This window comes from Ciconia boyciana, chromosome 5 (assembly GCF_034638445.1).
Source record: "Ciconia boyciana chromosome 5, ASM3463844v1, whole genome shotgun sequence".
Taxonomy (NCBI): Eukaryota; Metazoa; Chordata; class Aves; order Ciconiiformes; family Ciconiidae; genus Ciconia; species Ciconia boyciana.
This window is the reverse complement of record NC_132938.1, coordinates 43,323,601-43,346,866: the sequence shown is the minus strand read 5'-3', so window position 1 is coordinate 43,346,866 and position 23,266 is coordinate 43,323,601. Positions and strand designations below refer to the sequence as shown.

The following is a 23,266-nucleotide window of genomic DNA, read 5'->3' as shown; positions in this document are numbered from 1 at the left end:
TTGTTCAAGCAAGATGTAGACATAGTTGTCTTTTCCAACAACACATGAAAGTCCTTTCACATGTATGCTTGTTTCTATTTAGCCAGCGCAATTTGTAAAGAAAAGAAAGAAAACAAAGAAAAGAATAAAATAGCTTATTTCCTGCATAAAGAACTTAAGTTCCTGTTATATTCTTTATGTGTGGAAATTGCATTAACAGATTCTTCCTGTTGTCCACAGCTGGTAAAAAGAAGGGTCTTCAAAGTCATTCTGCACCATTGGCATTGTTTGTGTTTTCCATGCACGTGGTATAAAACTGACTTAACTGAACAGTCAATATGACAGTTTGACATATCTCTTTCCTAAGTTAGATACAACCTATCTTCCAAGTTAAGAATCTTTGCATTAAAGGGCTCATTGTTCTTCTTAAGTAAGGAACATATTCACTCTCAAATGATGCCATACAAATTGAAGCATGAGATAACATGACTTGCTCTGATCTCAAGGGCAAGCACGAGGCACAGCTAGTTTCTTTTGAATAGTTAAATTCTCAGTAACTGGTTATCACTTACCTTTTTTCTCTTGGATTGTAGTTAGAGCTGCAGATATTTTGCCTGTGCTCCGTACTACTAATGCAGTTGAACACAGGATATCTGACAATACAGAACCATGTTTTCTTTTACTTTTATTAGTAATGCAGGAAGTTAATTTTGTCCATCTATCTGGAACACAAGTTGTTATACATTATGTTTACATGGATAACTGAGCTAATTAACAAAGTTCTTCCTTCAAGGATTTCAACGTTCCTGGCAGAAAACAAACAAAATTGACTGGAAGATTCTTAGGTTAAGGGAAAAAAATGTTTTATCTTAGTTATTGGATGTCATAATTGAATGAGTGGGTTGCAGGTGTTTGAAATGTCTTTTGCATCTTACCTGTTTATCGTGAAAATGATTTTCCTGAACTCTGATCTATGTATTTTTTTTAACATAATTATTGTCCAAAATGAAAACTCACTTGATACTGTTTTAGTTGAACAGCCTGTTACAGTGTTAGTCTGGGCCTTTAGATTGTAATTGGATTGGTGTGGCCTTAGACTTTCCAAGGGATGGAAATTATGGCAGTGTGTATGTAGAGTTTTAGTAACCAATTAATGTCTTGTTCTTTTAAACGTTTAAAAACAAATACTGACCATTTCAATTTCTCACAAATGCCATGGTCAGTTATTTGAAGACTTGTTTACAGGATATGAGAATTGTGTTGGTTTTAGGACTTAACCCTACCAACAGTCCTTGAATGGTCTCACCGGTCTTTCCTGCCAAAGTTGTATTTACAAAATTAGGTTTCATCTTCCAAAACACACAAGCATATGCATTTCCAGCCTGATACTCTGGAAGAAGATGAATCATAATACTAGAATTCATTCTTTCCATCTTTCTGATATTATATAATCTTGTTGGTTTCCTTCTGCGGCTCTGCTGAGGTGCTTAAAGCACACTGGCTTTATTAACAGATGCTGTTGAAGCAGTTATTACTGACTTGACAGCCTGGTGTAGTGTTATCATAAGTATGTCCTTCTCCCAGGCATGCTGTATGAATAATGTAAGATAAAGGAATGAAAGCAGAGGAAATGTGATGGCATATATGTAGGTATGCAGAAAGAAGAGTCTGAAGTGTATAATAAAATAATTAATATGACCATAAAGGCTTTAGGTACTGAATAACCAATTTTCACTGCAGCTTTAATAATATTTCATTTATTCATTTTACCTTTGATTTGTTCTCTCAAGTCAGCCAAAGGAGGCAGATATGATTTTAACCAAATTGATGTCAGGCTGCACTCCTGCTTTCTACCTTTGAGAATATTCTTGCTTACCAGCTAATAAATACATTTTAAAGTGAAAGCTTTTCATCTGCACGGATTAAACAGAAATGTTACTCTGGAAGAGGATATAGTGATCTCTCTGAAACACAAGAACAGCTGTACTGGGTCAAACCACAAATCCACCTAGCTCAGCATCCTGTCTCTGACAGGGGTCAAAAGTCAGTGCTTAAGGAACAGTAAGAACAGGGTAAGTGATAGTTCATCTGAGTACTTGTACAGCAGTTTTGTATGGCTGAGGACCTCTTTCAACTGAGTGGTGGTTTTTAGAATTTTAGTCCTTATCAGTGCATTTTTCTTCCACTGACTTTTTCTTGAAGCAATTCTTTAGCACCCATACCATCCTTTGGCAAGCTCTTAACAGCTTAGCTACATTTTATGTGAAGAACCACTTTATTTTCTTTATTTTGAACCTAAATCCAGGTATAAATACTGCTGAGACCAGCTGTAACTGCCAGAGTCTTGCCTAGGCTAACACCGGCCTATGCATTAGCATGGACTGACACGTAGACTTCCTTGTCACTCACCCTTGTACAGCATAAATGCTTAAGCTCTTTTTGTTGTTGTTGTTGTTGATAGTTGCAGCTGTGAAAAATCTTTCTACTGATACATAGGGGTTTTAGGGGGTATTATTAGCTTATTGAAATGAAACTGCTGTTGATACAAGAAGGTTTGATATGAAACTAGGACAGGGTGACCTGAAACTAGAATGACTTGATTGTCTTGCCAAATACACATACTCTGATAAGGCCTATAATGCATTGGCCACACACATGTAGAAACAAACAAGGATAGCATGGTGCTGTCACTGTGAAAGGTGGTAATCCCTCTCCCACTTCTAAGAGGAGAGAGGAAAGAATCATGGATTAAAATCCTAAGTTTCCCACCAAAAAGAACTGCACCAGAGCAGTAATTTAATTACAGCAAATCAGTGAGCAGGTATATTTATTAATCACCAGTGTGAGGTATCAGACTGTTTATAGCTTATGTTTTGCTATACCTCTATACAATGTATACTCATTAACAAAAATTTCTTGTTGTCCTTGCCCTTGTTGTTTGTAGTGGTCTTGATCCTCTACAACAGTAACTATCTTAAGAGCTCTTTTATTAGAACAGATGGTTAAAATTTGATTTCCATTGTTATTTATTTCTTTCCCTCCTCAGTTACCTCTTTTCCAGGTTAAGGACTTCTGGTTTACTCAGCTGGACATTGCAGCTATCCCATGCTTTGGATCGTTTTTACTGCCCCTTTCTGAACCTTTTCTAGTATTTGTAACATAAGGGAGGGATCAGAACTTCGCACAGCATTTGGAAGATGAGCATGTCATGGAAATAGAGTAGCAAGTCTTACTCTGACCACTACTAAGTATTAAGGCCATAGTTTCATGGAATTCAAATATGCATGGCATAGTATAGTAGTATGTATTAACAACATAAAAAATTGCTGTTGGCACTATGTTCACACAGCTTATGTATGTATGGAGAAGATGTAATATTCTTGAAGGTAGAAAGTAAGCTTAATATATATGGCATATCTAGGGAGGAATACATGTTAGTGCTGGAATTTTATCGCCTGCACATACTTTGAACAGGAAGTTGGAAATAGTGTCCAAAAATGAACCCTAAAACAGAATAAGGGCAATCTAGCAGATAAAACCTATTTCCTTATATGTATTTAGGTAAGAGGGAAAAACAGAATGATCTCGGTAGCAGAATTTTGGCTAGTCCTAGAAACGGAGAAGTAAACTTTAGGAAAGCTGCTCAGTAAGCCAGGATTGCTTCCTACTAAGGATGCCAAATCTTGTTGCTGATGAGTTATAACTACAGCTTTAGCAGATTGGAATGTGAGGAAAGGACACACATGCAAAGGTGAAAATGCAGCAGAACTTACTTTCTTAGTAAACGCCTACCCTGTAAAGAAAAAGAACAGAAAAAAGATAGAAAGTAGTTAAGAGGCTCTTAGAGAATCAGAGAAAGCAACTTGTTTGCAGAAAATAGCCTGCTTTTCTTTCCAAGTCCTCCTTGCCTGATTAGTACAGTAAAAGTAGATATTTTTGATGTCAGTGTAAAGCTGACCAATTAAAAAAAAAAAAAAAAAAGGAAGAAAACAAAGAAGAAAACCCCACCTGTCACAGTTGATAGCTATATGTAGTCTGTTGATGTCAAGGATTTTCTTCCAGCATTGTTAGGTTATAGATCAAGAAGAGTGTGATGGACAACCCCAGAAAGAAGTGAAAAGAAAACTGAAGGGAGTAGTCATGCCTTCAGTGTTTTGGGCCAAGATGTCAAAACGGTCTTTAGGGACCAAACACTTGGGGGTTTTTTCAGTTTATTTTTGGTCTTAGACGTTAATGTTGCGTCATGATTTCATTATTTCCCCTTTTTTCTGTCTATTTCTTTCTTCTCCTACCCTGAAGTTTTGCATGGCAGTGGGGAGCATTTACTTGTATTTCACTGATTCGCAGTGAAGGTTCAGCTACCCTGGGGGGAAGTCAGTCTCAGAATTGATTACACAACATGCTTGCGGCTGTATGGCCTGTTTTGCTGCATTCTGTTTGCTGGTTGGGCTTGACTTCAGTTACCATCTTCCACGTCTGGACAGTGAGTAAAAGCACCATTGGAAGTTATACTATACTGTAGAAGCATAATTCGAGAACCTGTGGTTGGCCAGTGAAGAAGCACGCTTATTAGGCTAGATCTTAGAATAAAGTGTTCTCTGCTGGGTGAAATGATTGTGACCAAAATAAGTAATTAATTTGTGGGAAACAAACTATTATGAAAAAGGAAACTGTGATTAAGAAGCTATTTTTTTTCTGCATAATAAAATGCAGATAGAAAAAAATCGTATTGTGTATTACTGCTAAGCACACTTCTCTGGGGTTTTTTTGACTCCTGTTTTGTTTAAGCCCCATCTGCCTTGAACTACTCAACAGCATGTGTTATAAATTTGTTTTATTCTGCTTTTACATTATATTTGGTCTAAAATTTTTCCTGTCATTGTCTGTCTGCCTCATTGAGGCCTTTGATGAGGTGGCAATGGAAACAGCTTAATGGAGTCCTCTGTATATAGCTTGATACAGAGCTGGGAGCCTTTTGCTAACACTACTGTGATCAAGCACAGAGTTCTGTATAATGCTGATGAATGAATGAAGTTTGGGACTCCGTAATTTAAGATTTTAATTATTTTTTAAACTGTGTATTAATTTGAACCTAAGTATAAATGAACTTTTTTCTATCTTTTTTTTTTTTTTTTCCTTTTCTGTGATTGCATCTTTGAGTTATTTCACCCTAGACCATGTCTGGGTACCAGAACTGGGAGAAGGGTGTTTGTCCTTCTTTTATTGTCTTTAGTGTTCCCGCTGCTGACTCTGTGTGACCCACATGAGAAAGTTGTATGATTTTATGCAGAATGAACAAAGTCAGACTGAAGGGGCTGCAGGATCAGTAGGATCAGTAAACTGAGACAGGTTAAGTATGAGGAGAAGTCACACTGGTAGAGGGATTAGACCTAGGCTTAATTTGGCCACATGGATTGAGAAAAAGGTAAATGAAAGAAGAAATTGGAAAAAAGGCAGGAGAATAAAGCTGGAAAGAAAAGGAATGGAAGGAAGAGGAATGGGACACAGTAGGTTTTGAGACATTTTGTGTATTCTTTGGGCACCCTGTCATAAATGGATGCTTTCATGCCCAACCTTCAACTGAGAGTGCATGTGAATTAAATTCTTTTCAGAATGGTTGGAGATGGTAGCTGTTTTGAGGAGTGCTCTATTATGTAGCATTTTTCAGGAGAACATTATCTTCTAGCTCTGCTGAAGGAGAAGCTTTAGTTTTTAATAATAATAGGAAAGAAAACGACAGCTGAGAGTCACCAAAATCTTTTGCATCAGTCACACTAATATTCGTAATTATCAGACAAATTTTTGGCATCTCTTGTTACTTTAATGAAATCATTCAGCATCCCCCATCTTACATTTGGAATTTCATAAAAGACATTATTTTAATTGTCATTACCTGGTGCAATGAAATTACATACTCTGTCACCACAATAAACCAAGTAATTGAGGGAATTGAGAGCATATGTTTGGTTTATATGTAACAAGGTGCTTGGCTGTCTTCCTTAAACCTATCTTACTTTTTAATATGAAATAGTGCTTCAGGATTAAGGTCCTCCCTCCAACCTTGGATAAAAGCAGGCTGTCATACCTCTGTGATACTCCTCTTCTTTTCATTGGCCTTGTTCTGTCACGTCAAAACACCTTTCCCTGGCTGTATCCAATTTGTCTAACCTCTGTCTTGTTCTTATATTTTCAGATACTTTATCTTGAATGTGTCTCTGCTCTCTCCCTAAAAGAGAAAAGATAAGGTGTGGAGGGAGGTTTAAGTTATCTTTCTGCATTCTCAGTATGCTGTAAAGGTGTGTCACCCATAAACATTGTGATATTTCTAGAACAATGGACTTAAAGCCCTGTTCTGCAAAGATAGATGCATCTAAGTGATGGTTAACAACAATATGTGCCTGTTGAGAACAATGGGAGCACTCAGATGTGTGAAGTTATTTGGGCATGGAGAATTTCTGGGATTGAGGCCTTAATCTATAATTACTGTGATGAAATCTCCTTGAAAGCAAGCTGCTGTACAAACCTGCTGTTTACATATGAGCTGTTCTATGTACTAAATTGGCCAGTTTAAGGGGTTCTCAGTCATTGAAAATAAGGCTATTGTGAAACTAAGTTTAGGCTTTACAAGAAGTGTTCATAATGTTATGTACTCCATAATACCCAAAATACCTAGTTAACTAGAGACACCATTTCACTAACGACAATTTTGGAATTTGCTGAACTTCACAACAGAAATAACTGTCATACTCTTTTGAATATGAAAGTATCAGATAGTTTAAGTCAGACACTATTTCACACCAGGTAGGAAAAGAGTAATTTGGAAAGGTGAAATTGTATAGACTTTTAGATATTTGTTGTGGCTTAACCCCAGCCGGCAACCAAGCCCCACCCAGCCGCTCGCTCACTCCCCCCCGGTGGGATGGGGGAGAGAATCAGAAGAGCAAAAGTGAGAAAACTTGTGGGTTGAGATAAAGACAGTTTAATAGGGAAAGCAAAAGCTGTGCACGCAAGCAAAGCAAAACAAATAATTCATTCACTCCTTCCCATGGGCAGGCAGGTGTTCAGCCATCTCCAGGAAAGCAGGGCTCCATCACGCGTAACGGTTACTTGGGAAGACAAAATGTCATCAGTCCAAATATCCCCCCCTTCCTTCTTCTTCCCCCAGCTTTATATGCTGAGCATGACGTCATATGGTGTGGAATAGCCCTTTGGTCAGTTGGGGTCAGCTGTCCCAGCCGTGTCCCTTCCCAGCTTCTTGTGCACCCCCAGCGTCCTTGCTGGTGGGGTGGGGTGAGAAGCAGAAAAGGCCTTGACTCTGTGTGAGCACTGCTCAGCAGGAACTAAAACATCCCTGTGTTATCAACACTGTTTCCAGCACAGATCCAAAACATAGCCCCATACTAGCTACTGTGAAGAAAATTAACTCTATCCCAGCCAAAACCAGCACAATATTTTAAAAAAACGAGTGGCTTAACTAGGTCAGGTTAGAATGCATAGTATGTTTCCCTCTCTCTCTTGCTTAAAAAACCCCCATGCTTTTAATTGTATTATAGGAAAGGGAATGCACACAGTGCTAGGGTTATGAACAATGAGAACACAAGCTTCTGGTAACTGAGAAGGGAAAATGACTGTTCTGCTTTTTTAGACTAGACAAAGAAAGGACTGTGTTTGGCAGCCAGTCTATAAGCAGTGACCTTGGAAGAGCTATTACAATTTAATATTAGGTAGACTCTTGAAATTTTATGTAGCAAATATGAAGTTGTATCTGTTTTACCCTGCAGACTTCTTGTCATTATTTTCCCTCGTATCTAGAGTTTATCAGATATGCCCTCCAACTAGTTACATCCTTTATCTTTTCAAACTCGGACTGAATTTTAGACTTGTGTAGAAATTTTGCACGTGCCTTAGTCCAGTGAACAAGTTTAGACCAACAAGTTAGCCATTTCTTTGCTGTGACCAATTTTTATGACCCGTTCTAAGACATTCCAGGCCTTCGGTAACCACATTAAACTCTTAAACTAGCAGTGATCTTCCAGACTGTGTTAATACAAGTCCTTTATATCCTTTATTTCATATTCTTTCAAATGTAGAGTTGAATTTATAGTGTTGTCTTCTATAATTGACGTAATAAATGCACTAACAGTTCATTCTGTAATAATTCTTTCTTCAGGTTACAAAAATTGTTGTTGTATTTCTTCCTGCTGTGAATGACTTTTTATTTAGAGCCTTACAATAAGATTACAGACTCTTTCCAGGTGCTGTTGAGGTAAGGAGTTGAGAATGCTCGGAGATTTCTGTTGTACTTCTTAAATCAAGTAATGTGGATAACTTAAAGTTCAGAGGTGCTTAGGTTTGTTTTTACACAGGTGAAAATAAATGGTGAGAATGCATAATGGCTCTGAAAGTCGCACCACTTTTGGATATTCAAGATCTTAAAGATTCAGTTGCTCTTGTTGAAAAGGTGATTGTAGGCCACTCTTCAGAAAGCATTTCTTTGTATAGATGACAGCAAATGGAGATGTCTCTAACTCAGTAGAAGACCATCAGTATTTTAGAACTGAGTATCTGTTGTTCAAGGGTTCTGTTTGTCTTAGAGATAAGATAGTCTTTAAGGTTTTAAAATATATTTTGCTATATGCTCATATGGTTTTTTTTCTGCCTTCATGCTCACTTGTTTTTCCATCTATAGAGATACCAGCATTTTCTCAACATTTGTATTGGAGCCATATTTTTAAGATGTGATATATTGACAGGTCTGTGAAGTAAATCCAATATTTCTTTATGTCCTGCTCTGTGCTCAGAAAGATAATTTACAGTGCACAGCTTGTAACATTGGCATTGGCTTATAAAAGAAATAACTTCCTTAAGAACATACTTGGAAAATTATTTAAGAAACTAATGCATTTGAAAACTAAAATAGTTGTCAGTCATACTTACAGAGGTGAAAAGGCATACATAATAAAATTAATTCCTTTCTTTCTGTCCTGTGTGAGTGAAACTGAAGCTGGGCCTTGGTGCTGTAGACATGCAGTATTCTCAACTTTGCTAAGAGTGAATAGTCTTAGTAATTTCACTGGGACTGTTCAGTTACGTAAATTGTGTGTGTATGCGTATACACACACATATGTACAAGATACAGTCAAGCGTTATACTGAGACAGTATGTCTAATGACTCGCATATCCATTTTCAGCTCCTGAGAGCATTTTTTTTCCCCTTTTATGTAGTTTGACAAAAATGAACCTCTGCAACTTAAGTGATAGTGTAGTTAATGTATGACACGTTGTACTGAAGCAGAACACTTAAAACGACTGAGAGTAATACATCAGGGAACAATACTTTTGTATTACCTGTTGGAGGGGAAAAAAAGGAAAAACAATATGCACATCTTACATAAGTATTTCATTACAACTGAACTAACTATGGAAATCTCATGTAAAATAGTTTTCTTATCTGCAATTGCAAGATAGGACCAGTACAAGATCATACAGTAAACATAAATTAATATATGGATACAATATATAATAACATCCGTTTAAATTGTGTAGTCCGTTTACAATTTCCTGCCTTTAGATACTGATTATTTGAAGTGCTTGGGTTTTGCCAGAGCTGTAACAGTCACCGTTTGATGATGTATCACATGAACACCTTGGTTGGCATTCATGTGGGTTGTTGCCTATTCTGAGTCTGTGACTTTTAAGGGACTCCGAGCATTTTGTCATGTGTAGAGTAATGCAAGCTTAAGTATGGACTTGTCTTTATTACATTTGTGTGTGTGTGTGTCCCCGAGCTTTTTAATATGAATATGGATATTATGTGTTGTAATACCAGAATAATAATCATAAAAAAATTGGAGACACCAGACCATTTTAGTTAGATATGTAATTAAATTCTTGCTTTAATGTTTTTGGTTATGTATGTTCAAATCTGACATTGATTTCTGTAGAACTGAAAGCTCTACAGCATGAATGGGGAGTGGAGGTGAAAGCGGGCTAAGCTCACCCCGTGGAGCAGAGCCCTGGGCTTTCAAGCAGGTCACGTTGTTCTTCCTTGGTGGTAATCATTTTGATGTTTGAAAAGAGTAAATAAAATTAGTGGGAGACAGGCCTCGCCCCCACCAGTGCTAATACATGGATTTTGATCTTTTACGTCCCTTCCAAAGAAAACGTCATGGTAGCTGTTTAAAAAGTCTCTGCTGGTGTGGCTCCCGAAGGGCGAACGAAGTAAGTTCGAATACCTTTCTTGTCTTCGATGCCACGCACGGAAATGCAGCTTTGCCTTTGTAACTGCGCCGGGAAGCCCACCGTTCACTTGTTGAAGAGGCGGGCAGTTTTGGCAGCTTCACGTGCGCAAGTGAACTTCTTCCGTCGTTCCTGTGTCAGTCACCGTGGCGCTTCCCTTTGACACTGAAGCCGTGGGACGGGGCGGGGGCGGTGTTGGCGGAGAGGGCTGAACCCCTGTGCACCCGGCCGGGGGTACCCCTCCCGTAAGCCGCGAACGGGCTGTTTCCCTCTTCTTCCCGTCAGCAATTACATACGTGCCTGCGCTTTCCTGCGCAGATGAAACAGCCCGCAACGAGGAGCGCCGTCGCGCCCGGCGGCAGCGTCCCGCCCGCCGCGCAGCGGGAGGCGCGGGCCGCAGGTAGCGGGGCCGCGCCCGGGGCCGTCCCGCGGGGCCGCGCCCGCCGCCCGCGCAGCCACTGGCAGCGGCTGCGGCCGCCCCGCGCTGACATCAGCGGCGGGGCAGAGCCCGGCTCCTGCGCCAAGGCGGCGGCGGCAGCAGCGGCGGCGCGCAGGCCGGGTCCTGGTCAAACATGGCAGCGTCCCCCGCGGCCGCCCTTGTGTAAGACGTGCCGCGGCCCTTCCGAGCCGGCAGACGGGCCTCGGGTTCGTCACATCCATGGATGTCTCTTCTGATCCGTATCTGCCCTACGATGGGGGGGGAGGAGACGGCATTCCGCTCAGGGAGTTGCATAAACGAGGTACGCCGCATTTACGTTTGAGTTACTTGTTTGCATATCTGGATGTGTGAGAGTGCTGTTCAGATTTGAAGCAGAGGTGTAAAGGCTTGTTAATTATTGCATTGCTTTGTTTTGCCAGCCTGATGCGTTTTATGGGAGGAGAATTCAGTTCTGGCTGGTTCCTGCGCTGTCAGTGATTGTTTTCTCTGTGGGCAGATTAGTCCAGGTTCACATCTCAGCGGCTTGTGACTCCATCTTCGATATGTGGCAGTCTTTCCCTTCTCTCTCTCTCTCTCTCTCTCTCTCAAATCAATAAAACCATCTCGTGCACAAAAAAACCAAAATTGTGGTCGTGAGTGACCGTGACCAAATGGGCAAGAGTTTATTCAGTGGGCTATTTTCATGCCTTTCACTAACTTGAATGGGAACAGTGTTTGTCTAGCTTTGAAGTTTCTGTACGTGCTTTTAGACTTGACTCTGGTGACGTCTTTGATATGTGAAGTGAAAGCTATACAATTGTAATACGTCAGTTAAGCTAATATTGATGAGCTCTTAAGAAACTGGAGCTTTGTGGTAGGTTCTTTACATTGTTGCTTGCAAGAAAGGAGATTTAAAAAGAAAACTTACCAACGTTCAGGAAAAAAATCCTCTTTTGAGCTTGCCTTTTGTTTCTTACTGCGAATTTAAAGCAGAACATGTTCTATAAAGATTTGATTTTGTACTGAGAGAAGATATAGTAGGAGTAAGTTAAAGTTATGCCTTCACATTCTGAGGATATAAAGTCCTTTTTTTCTTGGTTGGATTTGATGGTTACACTTTGGTGTTTAAAAACAGTAAATGTGGTAAATTCTCCCTTTAGTTTTGTTTAAATTGGCTAATCTAAAATTAGAAAGTTATCAACATTTATGGCTGCTGGTGATGGCATTAGGGAAGAGGTAAGATGAGAATAAAGATGATTTACATAAGATGAATTTTTTCTTCTCTCCATGTTAATTTATTGTTTCACCTTTCCTTGTAAACTCTTATTTCTATAAATAAATAAGGTCGCACTTTATGTTCCTCTAGCATTTTTATCTGCGTTTTAGTAGTTTACATAAAAGGTTATTTGTTGTCTTTTTATGATTCTTAGAACGTTTTTCAGCATATGTTAAGAATATCAACAAGTTCTAATATGGCTTAGAGTATTTTAAGACAAGCAAATTTTTCTCTGCGCAGATCATTATTATATAGCAGGTGCTGGATAGTTCTCTAAGTCAGATTTTAGAATCACTTCTGAGAAGTCAAGGATAGTATTTTCTTAGAACATTTGCAAGGTGTGAATTGGAGATTTTATCAATGTATATAACTACCTGAAGGGAAGGTGCAAAAAAGACTGAGCCAGGCTCTTTTCAGTGGTGCCCAGTGAAAGGACCAGAGGCAATCGGCACAGACTGAAACACAGGAGGTTCCCTCTGAACATCAGGAAACAGTTTCTTACTGTGAGGGTGACTGAGCACTGAACAGGTTGCCCAGAGAGGTTGTGAAATCTCCTTCCTTGGAGATATTCAAAAGCTGTCTGGACATGGTCCTGGGTGACCAGCTGTAGGTGGCCGTGCTTGAGCAGGGGGGTTGGACCAGATGACCTCCACAGGTCCCTTCCAACCTCAGCCACTTTGTGAGCGTAGATTTGTAGATAGTTTTAAAGATGAAAACTGCAAAACAGGCCTATTGCTACACTTTCAAACTCTTCAGATTATAGTTAGACATTGAAATGTGATCAGCTGTATATTCCTGGAAATTACCAGATTTTGGTTGATTTTACAATACAGAACCTAGATATTTGCAGTGCAAAATGGTATCTGGCACATTGGAGTATTGCAATTAAATATACAGTTTACAAATACTGTAATGAAAACAGTTGAGGGTTTCGACTAGGTGTTCCCACTGTGGTGACACCACTAGGAGCCAGCAAGAGAATTCCCAGTTGTGACTTGTCACTTTTTGCAGTTTCATTTAATTCTGTTAGGGCTTGTACTTCCTACGTTCTAATACTGTATTTCAAAACCAGTGTTACTGGTGCTTCTTCGGTTTGCAATAGTGAGTTTAGATTAAAGAAAAACCCCAAACAACAACAAAACCCCAACAGTGTTGCCATAATCTCTTGCAAATCTTAATTTGTCAAGTGCATATGACTCGTAAGAAAATTGAGTCTCCAGACCAGTTTGTTCCATAGATTTCATCAAAATTTGTGGGTATTCCCTGCTGATTTACAATACCACAGTAATCTGTTATTGTCATCTAGCTATCAAAGTAAGGCTTAAAATGCTAACAGACAAACCCAGAAATTTGAAGTAAATTCTTGACATTTCTTTATTATCTGTGAGTCCAGAAAAGGATACTACCAAGACTTTTTTTCCTCATATGTAGATTTCAGAGCATTGAAAATCTGAAAGAAAATGGATAAAGATATTTTGAGAAAACAAGCTTAACTGTTAAAGCCTGTGGAATTTTTTTCCTTATTCACATACTGACAGCTCTTGTGTCCTGCAGAGTAATGTTCACGTCATGCAAAACTGCTTTGTAACATCAAGCATTTGTTGCACTAATTGACTGCAGTGGCTCACTCAAAGTGGCTGTACCTCAGCAAGGATGAAATGACTGTGTAAATCATTAGGGGTCTTTGAGGGTTAATTAAAGGCCTTTACTAATGTTCAGTGAGATGAAATACAAAGTATTATAATACTTTATTATTAAAAGCCTGACCCGTTGGTTTGCATTAAGAAGGTGTTTTTTCAGTGCAAATAAGCTGTGAAACATCAAATGGACAGATTTAAAAATATGTATTTATTAATTGTGTTTATCTTTTAATGTTGATTACTCACCATTATCTCTTCGGAAAAAAAATACAGATGTTATTGAATACTTCTTATCAGGAGTTCCTTTAACTTGATCTGTCCTGAGACTTCTCTTTATGTGGTACTAAATGCATCATTCCAGACCTCCTTATCCTCCCTGGTATACTGAAATAAAACTGCAGGAACACAATTCACTTCTACTCTCTTCTCTGGTAACTAAAAGAGTTAAAAGTACTACTTCTATCCTCAGAAAGCGTTTTAAAGTCCTGATTTAGGCTTGCATATATCATAAGTAACTGACATGTACACTTTTTCGTAAGAATTTTTTATATAATAAACCATATGCTGAAATACATGTGGTGTAAATGAATTATTTGTGTTTCTCAGTTCTTTGTCCTTGGATTTATTTTTGCATTATTTTTGCTAGCTGGACCCTTTTGAAAGTTCCAAATTATCAGTATCTTGCTTGTCTTCCAGCCATTCACAGACATGCTCACACTCTATGATTCCTCTCCCCCCTTTTTTTTTCTAAATAAGCATTCATTTTACCATTCTTTAAAAATCTGAAATCTGAGCAATAGCAGTACATGTATACTGGCCAGGCTACCAGTAGCAAAACTTGAGCTTCAGCAAGCATGAGGGTTGTTAACTCTCTTTTATTTGTTACATATACATAAGTACCTCTTAGATTTTAGATTTTGGAAGTTCTCAAGCAAAATTAATGAAATGCTGTACCACTAATAATCTGTGATTGAGTCAGTAGACAGGAGATGTGAAAATTATGTATATAAAGAGCAAACCAAATTTACTGATGACTTAGTTTTAGTAAACCTAATTTTGAGAGAAAAAATAACTCACAATTTCATTTATTGTGTACCAATTAACCACTGCATGTAGGTGCAACTCCTATTGCTTAGACTATACTATTAACAGCAACAGGTCTCCCTCCTGGGGAGACCTTCCCCCCCCCCCCCAGCTTCACCTGTTATCATAAGCTATGGGGCAGAGGATATTTAATAATACGCTGGGAAGAGTTTGAGTCAGAGGCATACTGAGCCAGTTCAGATCCTCTAAGTGGTAAAAGTTATACTTTTGCATTTTAGGCTGCGTTTCTGCTTATGGGCCTCTTATGTTTAAGAATTAGTAGATAAATCAAAAGCCATTAGAGACTGAAATTCTCAGTGTGACCTTTGAAGTAAATGGGTGTGAAAGTTGTGTACACATGCTCAGAGCTAGAGTTCAACCCTGAAATTTTATTGGTAGCAGAGGGTGAGTAATAAAATTAATTTTTAGACTAATTACAGGCTCATGACAGAAAATGTGATCAAGATGGTTATAGCTGTCTAACATTGAGTGCTTTGAGAAGAAGCATTACTTAGAGAAACTCAACATGGTTATGGCACTAAATTTCTGCTGCACTTTGTTTTAAGGTTCCTAGTATAAAAAGGGGATAAGGATTTTCAATTGTGAGTTTAGCATATTTGACTTCAGTGATTGACAGAAAGTACCATGAGATATAACTAGAGTTCTTTGTGGGTAGTTACAGGTTATCTGTCTGCATGTGCTGTATAACTGATAAGGTTCTCTTAGGCATGTATTTCTCAATTTTGGACAATATTTTGAGATGTACTATTATTTGAGACATTAGAAAGCTAATGAACAAACCAAGATTATGCCCTCCTTGGGCCTGAACATGGCCTGATTGGGATAATCATATTAGCAAAATTATTATTTTTGTTGCATCCTGTCTTTGCCCTTTAAAACAACGCATAAGTAAGTAGCTCTTACGTACATGCAGCAGCAGTGCTTGGAAATCTAATTATCTAAATTTCTGTTGTCTGACTCTTATTGCCTTGGCCATTGTTAGATGATAGATTACTTCCCTTTTGTAATGTTTGCTTTATCTAACTTCATATGTCTTTAATCCTTTTATTTTTCTCATCTCCTTCCTGCACTGTTCCTCTTCTATTGAAGTTGTAAATTTAGTAGTGTGGGGATCCTTATAACTCTTCACTTGCGTATCTGAAGTCCCTATTCGTTATAGATATAACTAAATAAATATAGTCCATTCTCCCTTTAAGACTACAAGAAAAGAAGTCTGTAATAAAAAAGACATTTTTTCTGCTGATTCATAGAAACAGAAGTGTTTCTTCCACCTAAAGTAAAAAACCAAAGCTATTGACATTCTTTTTTTTATTTATGCTATACACATTGAGCAATACTTGACCTCCTCTTTGCCTTCTTCGCAGATTCCTATGCATTTGCATTGGATGCAAGTCTTCAAAAGTCTTGGTTTAGCTCTGAGGTGCTACTATTCAGCTTTCATTTAACTCCTGCTTTTTTAAAGGTTATTTTTAAACCCAGTTTGGTTTGTTGGTTTTTTTTTCCCCCAAAGAAATGGAGAGGAGGGGATTATCTCAGTACTTTGGTAAAGCATTTTATTTCTTTTCCCTGTTCTTCAAATCTTGTTCTGAGTCTTCATGTTTCCCACCTATCAGATTTTTTTCAGCAGACTTTTTCAGTTAGTGTATATATACTTTTGTCATTTTTGTATGCATTTTGATTGTAACGCAGAAACGAATTTCTGCTTTTAAGCCTTTGATGCAGTTTAGAAGAGCCAACTGAAAAGACAGGCTGAAAATTCATAGTTGCACACTGTCGTGGTTTAACCCCAGCTGGCAGCTAAGCACCACACAGCCGCTTGCTCACCCACACCCCCCCCACACCTCCCCCACTGGGATGGGGGAGAGAATCAGAAGGGTAAAAGAGAGAAAACTCATGGGTTGAGATAAAGACAGTTCAATAAGTAAAGCAAAAGCCACACATGCAAGCAAAGCAAAGCAAAACGAGTCATTTGCTAGTTCCTAGCGGCAGGCAGGTTTTCAGCCATCTCCAGGAAAGCAGGGCTCCATCACCCGTAATGGTTACTTGGGAAGACAAAGTGCCATCACTCTGAATGTCACTCCCTTCCTTGTTCTATGCCGAGCATGCTCAGGTTTCTATGCTGAGCATGATGTCATATGGTATGGAATAGCCCTTTGGTCAGTTGGGGTCAGCTGTCCCGGCTGTGTCCCCTCCCAACTTCTTGTGCCCCCCCAGCCTCCTCACTGGTGGAGTGGGGTGAGAAGCAGAAAAAGCCTTGACTCTGTGTAAGCACTGTTCATCAGTAATGAAAACATCCCTGTATTATCAACACTGTTTTCAGCACAAATCCAAAACATAGCTGCTAGGAACAAAATTAACTGTATCCCAGCCAAAACCAGCACATTCTCCACCCCTTAGTCCGTACCATTTGTGCCATGCTCATGTCCCACACTATCTAATACATCCTCATTACCCACCACCACCCTTCCCTTAGTCTATGGACCGCCCCTGTGAAATGTCTGTAAAATGTCCACAAATGCCCACAAAATGTCCATTGAGTTCATTTAGTCCATGACTTTGGCTCCATCTGTTATGGTGGTCACTCAGGACAGGAGAGGTGGTGTGTTGCTTGGAGTTATTGGGCACCTCAGCCAGCTCAGGTCGGGTCACTGCTGTACTTGCACTGCTTCTTGTAAGGCTTCTCCTCCATTGGTTCAGGTGGTTCCTGCCTTAGTAATTCCTATAACGTGCAACTCAAACCCTGGCTTATGACAATTTAAAGGTATATCCATTACAATCTCCACCCCTGGTCCCTTTGGACCAGACCATCGGGTTTAACATTGCAATGAACTCCTCCCCTTGCCGCTGCTCCGGCTTAGACTTAGCCACAGACTGCAATCCCTTAGGGCTGTACCTGCTCCAAGTGGAGCCTTATCTATAAGCCAGTCTCCCCAGGGGTATACCTGCTGTGGCATAGACTTATCCACAGCTACAGTTGCTTTGAGATGCACCTGTTCCAGCGTGGCCTTCCCCATGGGCCATGATGCCTTCAGAGATATACCTGCTCCAGCATGGCCTTACCCACAGCTGCAGTCCCTTCAGAAGTAAACCTGCTCCAACATGGTCTTACCCATGGTTGCAGTCCCTCACGGGGAGTACCTGCTCTGTGGTGGGCTTATCCATGGCCACACACTTTGAGATGCTCCAGCATGACCTCATGCACAGCCACTGATGCTTCAAGGTGTACCTGCTGCAGCATGGACTTATTGACAGCCACAGATGCTTTGAGGTGTACCTTCTCCAGCGTGGACTTATCCTTGATCCACAATCCTTTCAGAGGTATACCTGCTGTGGCACAGACATAACCATGGCCACAGACACTTTGACATGTACCTGCTCTGGCATGGGCTTATCCACGGCCACAGAGGCTTTGGGGTGTCCTTCTTCCGTGTGGACTCATCCACAGGTCACAGTCGCTTTGACTCGAGTTCACACTGGAGTTCCAGCCTGTCCAGTACAGCAGCACAGAAACAGCAGCAGTGCCCTGGCCATCTGCCAGCCCAGGCGCATGGCCACTGCTGTTATCAAAATGTTTTCAGGGACAGCAGAGTAAAATGATCAGCAGTACAGCAAGCAATGAAAGCAAAAAGCAGACACTAACAACCACTACACTCTAATATACAGTAAGGCAAGCAAGCTCCATGACAAGCACAGGAGCCTGCTGATTAATAGCTAAACAGCAATAACAGCTATAAATTTGATGTAGCACATTCCAGTCAAACGTGTCATTATCTGGAACCCTTCAAGCCCCACGTTGGGCACCAAAAAGGACTCTCTCAGCTTAAGCCCAGCCAGCAACCAGGCCCCACCCAGCCGCTCGCTCAATTCCCCCCGGTGGGATGGGGGATAGAAGCAGAAGAGTAAAAGGGAGAAGACTCGTGTGTTGAGATAAAGGCAGTTTAATAGGGAAAGCAAAAGCCGTACATGCAAGCAAAGCAAAGCAAGGAATTCATTCACTGCTTCCCATGGGCAGGCAGGTGTTCAGCCATCTCCAGGAAAGCAGGGCTCTATCACATGTAAAGGTTACTTGGGAAGACAAACACCATCACTCCAAATGTCCCCCCTTCCTTCTTCTTCCCCAGCTTTATATACTGAGCATGATGGCATATGGTGTGGAATAGCCCTTTGGTCAGTTGGGGTCAGCTGTCCCAGCCGTGTCCTCTCCCAACTTCTTGTGCACCCCCAGCCTGTTGGGGTGGGATGAGAAGCAGAGAAGGCCTTGACTCTGTGTAAGCACTGCTCAGCAATAACTAAACCATCCCTGTATTATCAACCCTGTTTTCAGCACAAATCCAAAACATAGCCCCATACTAGCTGCTGTGAAGAAAATTAAGTCTATCCCAGCCACAACCAGCACACACACCAAGGGGAATGTATTACTTGATTACAAGACTTCAAAATCATTGATCTTCAACAGTAGCGAATGATAGCACTCTGGCATAGCATGCTGTGCTTCTGATTCTGAAATTTAAAAATTACTTCTAGCCAGCAAAAGACAATAATGCTTAATGACTCTTCTTGAGTGGTCACAGGCAAATTTAAATAAACTGATGATTGTTTCCTGTGTTGTTTTTATTTGAAAGCCTCATGTTTTGTGGTCTGAATATGGAGACAGAAAGAAGCTCAGGCACTAACACATATCTTGTGTATACAAATCTTTATTGTTGCAAGTGTAAATGATCCCTATGGTGTGCGTTGCATTCAGGGTGCTTCCCTGCCTCCATTCCCCTTGCCAACCTAATACCCAAGGACACAAGGGTGAAGCAAAGCCTTGGATTAGTATCTGGCCTCCGGAAAGCTACAGCCCCTGCTGATTTTAGCACTCAGCAGGTTTGGATGATCATGTCAGGGAAAGCTTATTCCAGCCTTTGGTGTAAACTGATTAGTTTCATTTTCATTCACACAGGTGCATTTTTTCTTTTTTCCCCTCCTTTCACACTGCTCGGAGTAGCACAAGTGAAACTCATTGCACTGCTGTCAGCCAGAAGGACAGCTGCCGAGGGGAATACTGTGTAGTTGTGCACTGTCTAGAAAAAGGGATGTGTGAGGAGCAGCAAACTAGTGTATTCTTGCTGTAAGAGTTATCAATTACGTAGCTTGTAGAGAAATATGTTTGAGAAATTGGATCCTATTATTGCTCTGCCATTGACTCTAATATTGACATTGTTTATCTGTTGTTGTGTTCACAACTCTGAAATATTTTTAAACGTAGCCACCTTTGGGAGTTTTGAGCTCTGTGAAATGGATATTACTGTATAGTGTCTGGATATTAATATTTATATAGAAGTTTTGAATTGTTTCCAGCAGAAAGACATAATTAAAATCTAACAAGACCTCAAGGGTGCATTTATATATTTCAGTATAACTAGCCTGATAGTTTGTTGCTGTGGAAGGGGGTGAACTTGCTTGTTGTTCCCCACCTCTTCTCTCAGTTCTTGCTCTTGCACTGGCTCTGTTTCTTGTCTGACAGCACAGAAGCTTGAGTCCAGTTCTGTATAATAGCAGAATTTTCTTTTTGTTAGTTTTGTCTGCTCAGTTGGATTAGCATGTTTGCTTGGTTTACTGTGCAGTCGGATCCAAGGGTGACAGAGTTGATCCAAGGGTGAGAGTGGGAGTGCATGACCAAGAATGGGAGGGAGAAAGAGGGGGAGCAAGGTCTCCTGTTTGAGTGGCAGCAGTCTGTTAGATCAGCTCAGCCTTGTTGTGTAATTATGTCCTGAGAGATATGTCTCATTTCATAAAATGGAGTAAGCTGATAATATGCTCAGTTTGAGACAGAGCAGTATGTTTTGTGATATGCATTCAGAAGGTGTATGTCATATGCTGTATAGCATATAGAAGGGGTCTTAAACTTTATCATAAAATTATGGTCTCTTGTTAACTCTCTTAGCCACTCTCTTGAGCCTGTTCATGTCTCAGTTCTGTACCTTTTCTCTATGGAAGCTATAGCTGTGTGGATTTGTTCTCTAGGTGATATTGGTTAATTGTTCAGATAATCACAGGGTGGAGAAACACATAAAAATCTATCGTGCACCATTTGATTACCCAGGATGCAGCATTTGTCTTAGATCTTGATGTTTCTCTTCTCGTTATTTTTATGAGAAAAGAAGGAACACTGCACACAAGGAAAGAGTCGGGAAGGATTGTTGAACAGTTATGCAGGAATCAGGAGCATCAAGCATGTTGCAAAACCCCTTTCTTGTGTGAAACTGTATTTAGATAACTGTGAAGCACTAGCTCCCTCGTTTCTTTAAGTGTGTTTTAAGTGTACTTTCAGTGGGATTTTTAAGTCACAGGGTGTGGAAACTGGAACCCACTGCCTCCCCGGAAGAGAGAACGCCAAGAAGTGAGAACCTGGGTCCACTGGCTCTTCATTTCTTCATACCAGGGACAGGATAGCAGGACCCTGGAGACCTTTATGATCTACTGGGTTCCTTCACTAGGGACTTGTTCCAAGAGATCTGTGAAGTGAAAAATGCGACAGCATATGAATGTTGGCACCTCACATTTGGATTCGTTAGTATTTTAAAAAGTTTTATCTCAAAAATTTTTGAACTGTACCATAGTGAATAGTCAGTAATGGTCTGCTTGTGTTTTAAAAGTATTAGTCCTTGCTGATGTGATATTTTTCTTTTAAAATGAATTAGCTAAAACTTACCAGGTATTTTTCTTTAAAAAACCACAACCTTCATCAGCTCCGTGTTGCCCAGGGTTGCGTTCAGATCTGAAAGAAATCTACTGAGTTGCAAAAGGACAAGGGAGTATGGGACCACTACTAGAGGAAGTGAGGCAGCCTTTGAAAATGCTGTGCGTGGCACCTGAAGAACGCTGTGTGTAATCTACATAAATCAGCTTTTTGTCATGTTTATCATAGTTCCAACATCAATCAAGATTGAAGACTGCTTGTATGAGGCACATATATAGAATATGAAAGGAGATATTCCTTGCCTCAGGGGGGACATAAGGCAAAGAGGAATCTGTGATGTATAAAACAACTTGTGTGAGTATAGCAAAATATTGGTTCTGTAATTTCTTTATTCCTGCTTTACATCATGAGGGAGTAGCTAAGCAAAGCATGAGGTTGGATCAGTGTTGGGAGCTAACAGCCATTCAGTATAACTTCATGTTCAGAGGGAAATGAAGGAGAGCAGTATGGTAAGGTCTCCTTTTTCTATCAGGCATAGTGTCCTCTCAAGCGATTTTTTTCATTCTCATTTTAAAAAACCCAAACCAAAACCCTCACTTCTTCTGAGATGAGAGCTGCTTTATGGTGTTGGAATCTACTTCTCTTATTCCAGTTTTGTCCATGTAGCATTTTTGTTTGTTTTTGCTGTACCTCATTCTGGTCAGGTGTCCCAAAGTACAGTGTTTTACTGTTAAGCTTAATGCTTATTACAGGTTTTTTCTTTCAACATGATGAAAATTGTTCTAATTCTTTATTATTTTTTGTTGTTTGGTTTTTTTTTTAACAACTTCACTTGAAGCAGTTCTTCAGCACTATCAGAGCTGATTGCTGAGAAAGGATTGTGCTGAAGGCTTGGAATTACATGCATGGATAACAAAAGTCATCTGCCTTCCTAGAAGGTAGTTTAGGCAAGACCTGCAGTGACTGAATCAGCTAAAAGAGACAGTCTCCTTTCTCTGAAGAAGCATGTTGCTTTTATTGTCTAGAAGCTTACTGTCTGCAAGCTTGCAGTCTGTGATTACAGCAGCTCGCTGGTTATGTGTTGAGAATACAGGATTGTTAAAGATGCTGTTGGAGAAGAGTGCGCTAATAAAGGGATGCCAGCTACCTTAGTTTTGCAAAGTATGGAAGGATTGTGTTGCATTTGCTTTGTGAGGATTCCTGTGAGTTGTATTGAGCCTCTGAGAGGATCGGTATATTACTATTTGCCTCCCTGTAGTAACATGGGTTAGTTTCGAGTAACAGTAGTAATAAAAGTTCTGCCTGCCACTTTGCCATCTGCTTCCCAGTCTAATAAAGCCTTAAGCAAACTCATATGTAACAAACAGAAGGCTTTACTTTCTCTACAGCTGCAGAATGGCTCAGGTGTGTACATATGGAAAATGGAGGTGTTCTCATATCATAGCTAGAGGCTGTGCCTATATACCTTGTGTGCTAAGTCCTTGTTGTGGTTTTTAAGGTTAAGGCTTCTTGTGTTTTGATGACAAGTACTTGCATTGAGCTGTAGCCTGAGAAAGAGTCTTGAAACTTGAGGACTGGGGAAAAGGGGGAGGAAGGAAGGGGAAATACTTTCTGAACATTGGGAATGTCCAGAAGGCTACATTTGCTAAGTGCTGCAATTTATCAGGGTAATAATGATTTCCTGCTTGGAGGTTAGAATGTTGTGATGAAAAATCTATATTATGGTAAGGATTTTAACAAAATCTATTGAGTTGAAAATAAATTTAATAACACTTTGATGAAACTGGCAATAAATTATGAGAATTTGCATGTGTTTATGCTGATGAGAATCATCGTCATAGCTGGAAGGAGCATCTTACTGTGTGAAATGCTAGAGAAGGAAGGGAAGAAAGGGAAGTGGAAGTTTGGAAAAGTGTTGAGTATTG

The 23,266-nt window shown here is 39.9% G+C and overlaps 1 protein-coding gene across 5 annotated transcripts in view; it reads left to right on the top strand.

Moving 5' to 3' along the window:
- Positions 1 to 23,266, top strand: part of CLCN3 (chloride voltage-gated channel 3) — an 89,227-nt gene that overhangs the window by 36,075 nt on the left and 29,886 nt on the right. Inside the window, exon 1 of one of the 5 annotated variants that reach the window (XM_072862537.1) lies at positions 10,717 to 10,958. The exons of 3 other annotated variants lie outside the window; for them this stretch is intronic. In XM_072862537.1, coding sequence (XP_072718638.1) covers positions 10,877 to 10,958 — 82 coding nt within the window. In that variant the 5' untranslated portion in view covers positions 10,717 to 10,876. Of the gene's footprint in view, positions 1 to 10,716; positions 10,959 to 23,266 lie in introns of those variants that run through there. One more of the 5 variants, XM_072862539.1, reaches the window with a different exon arrangement.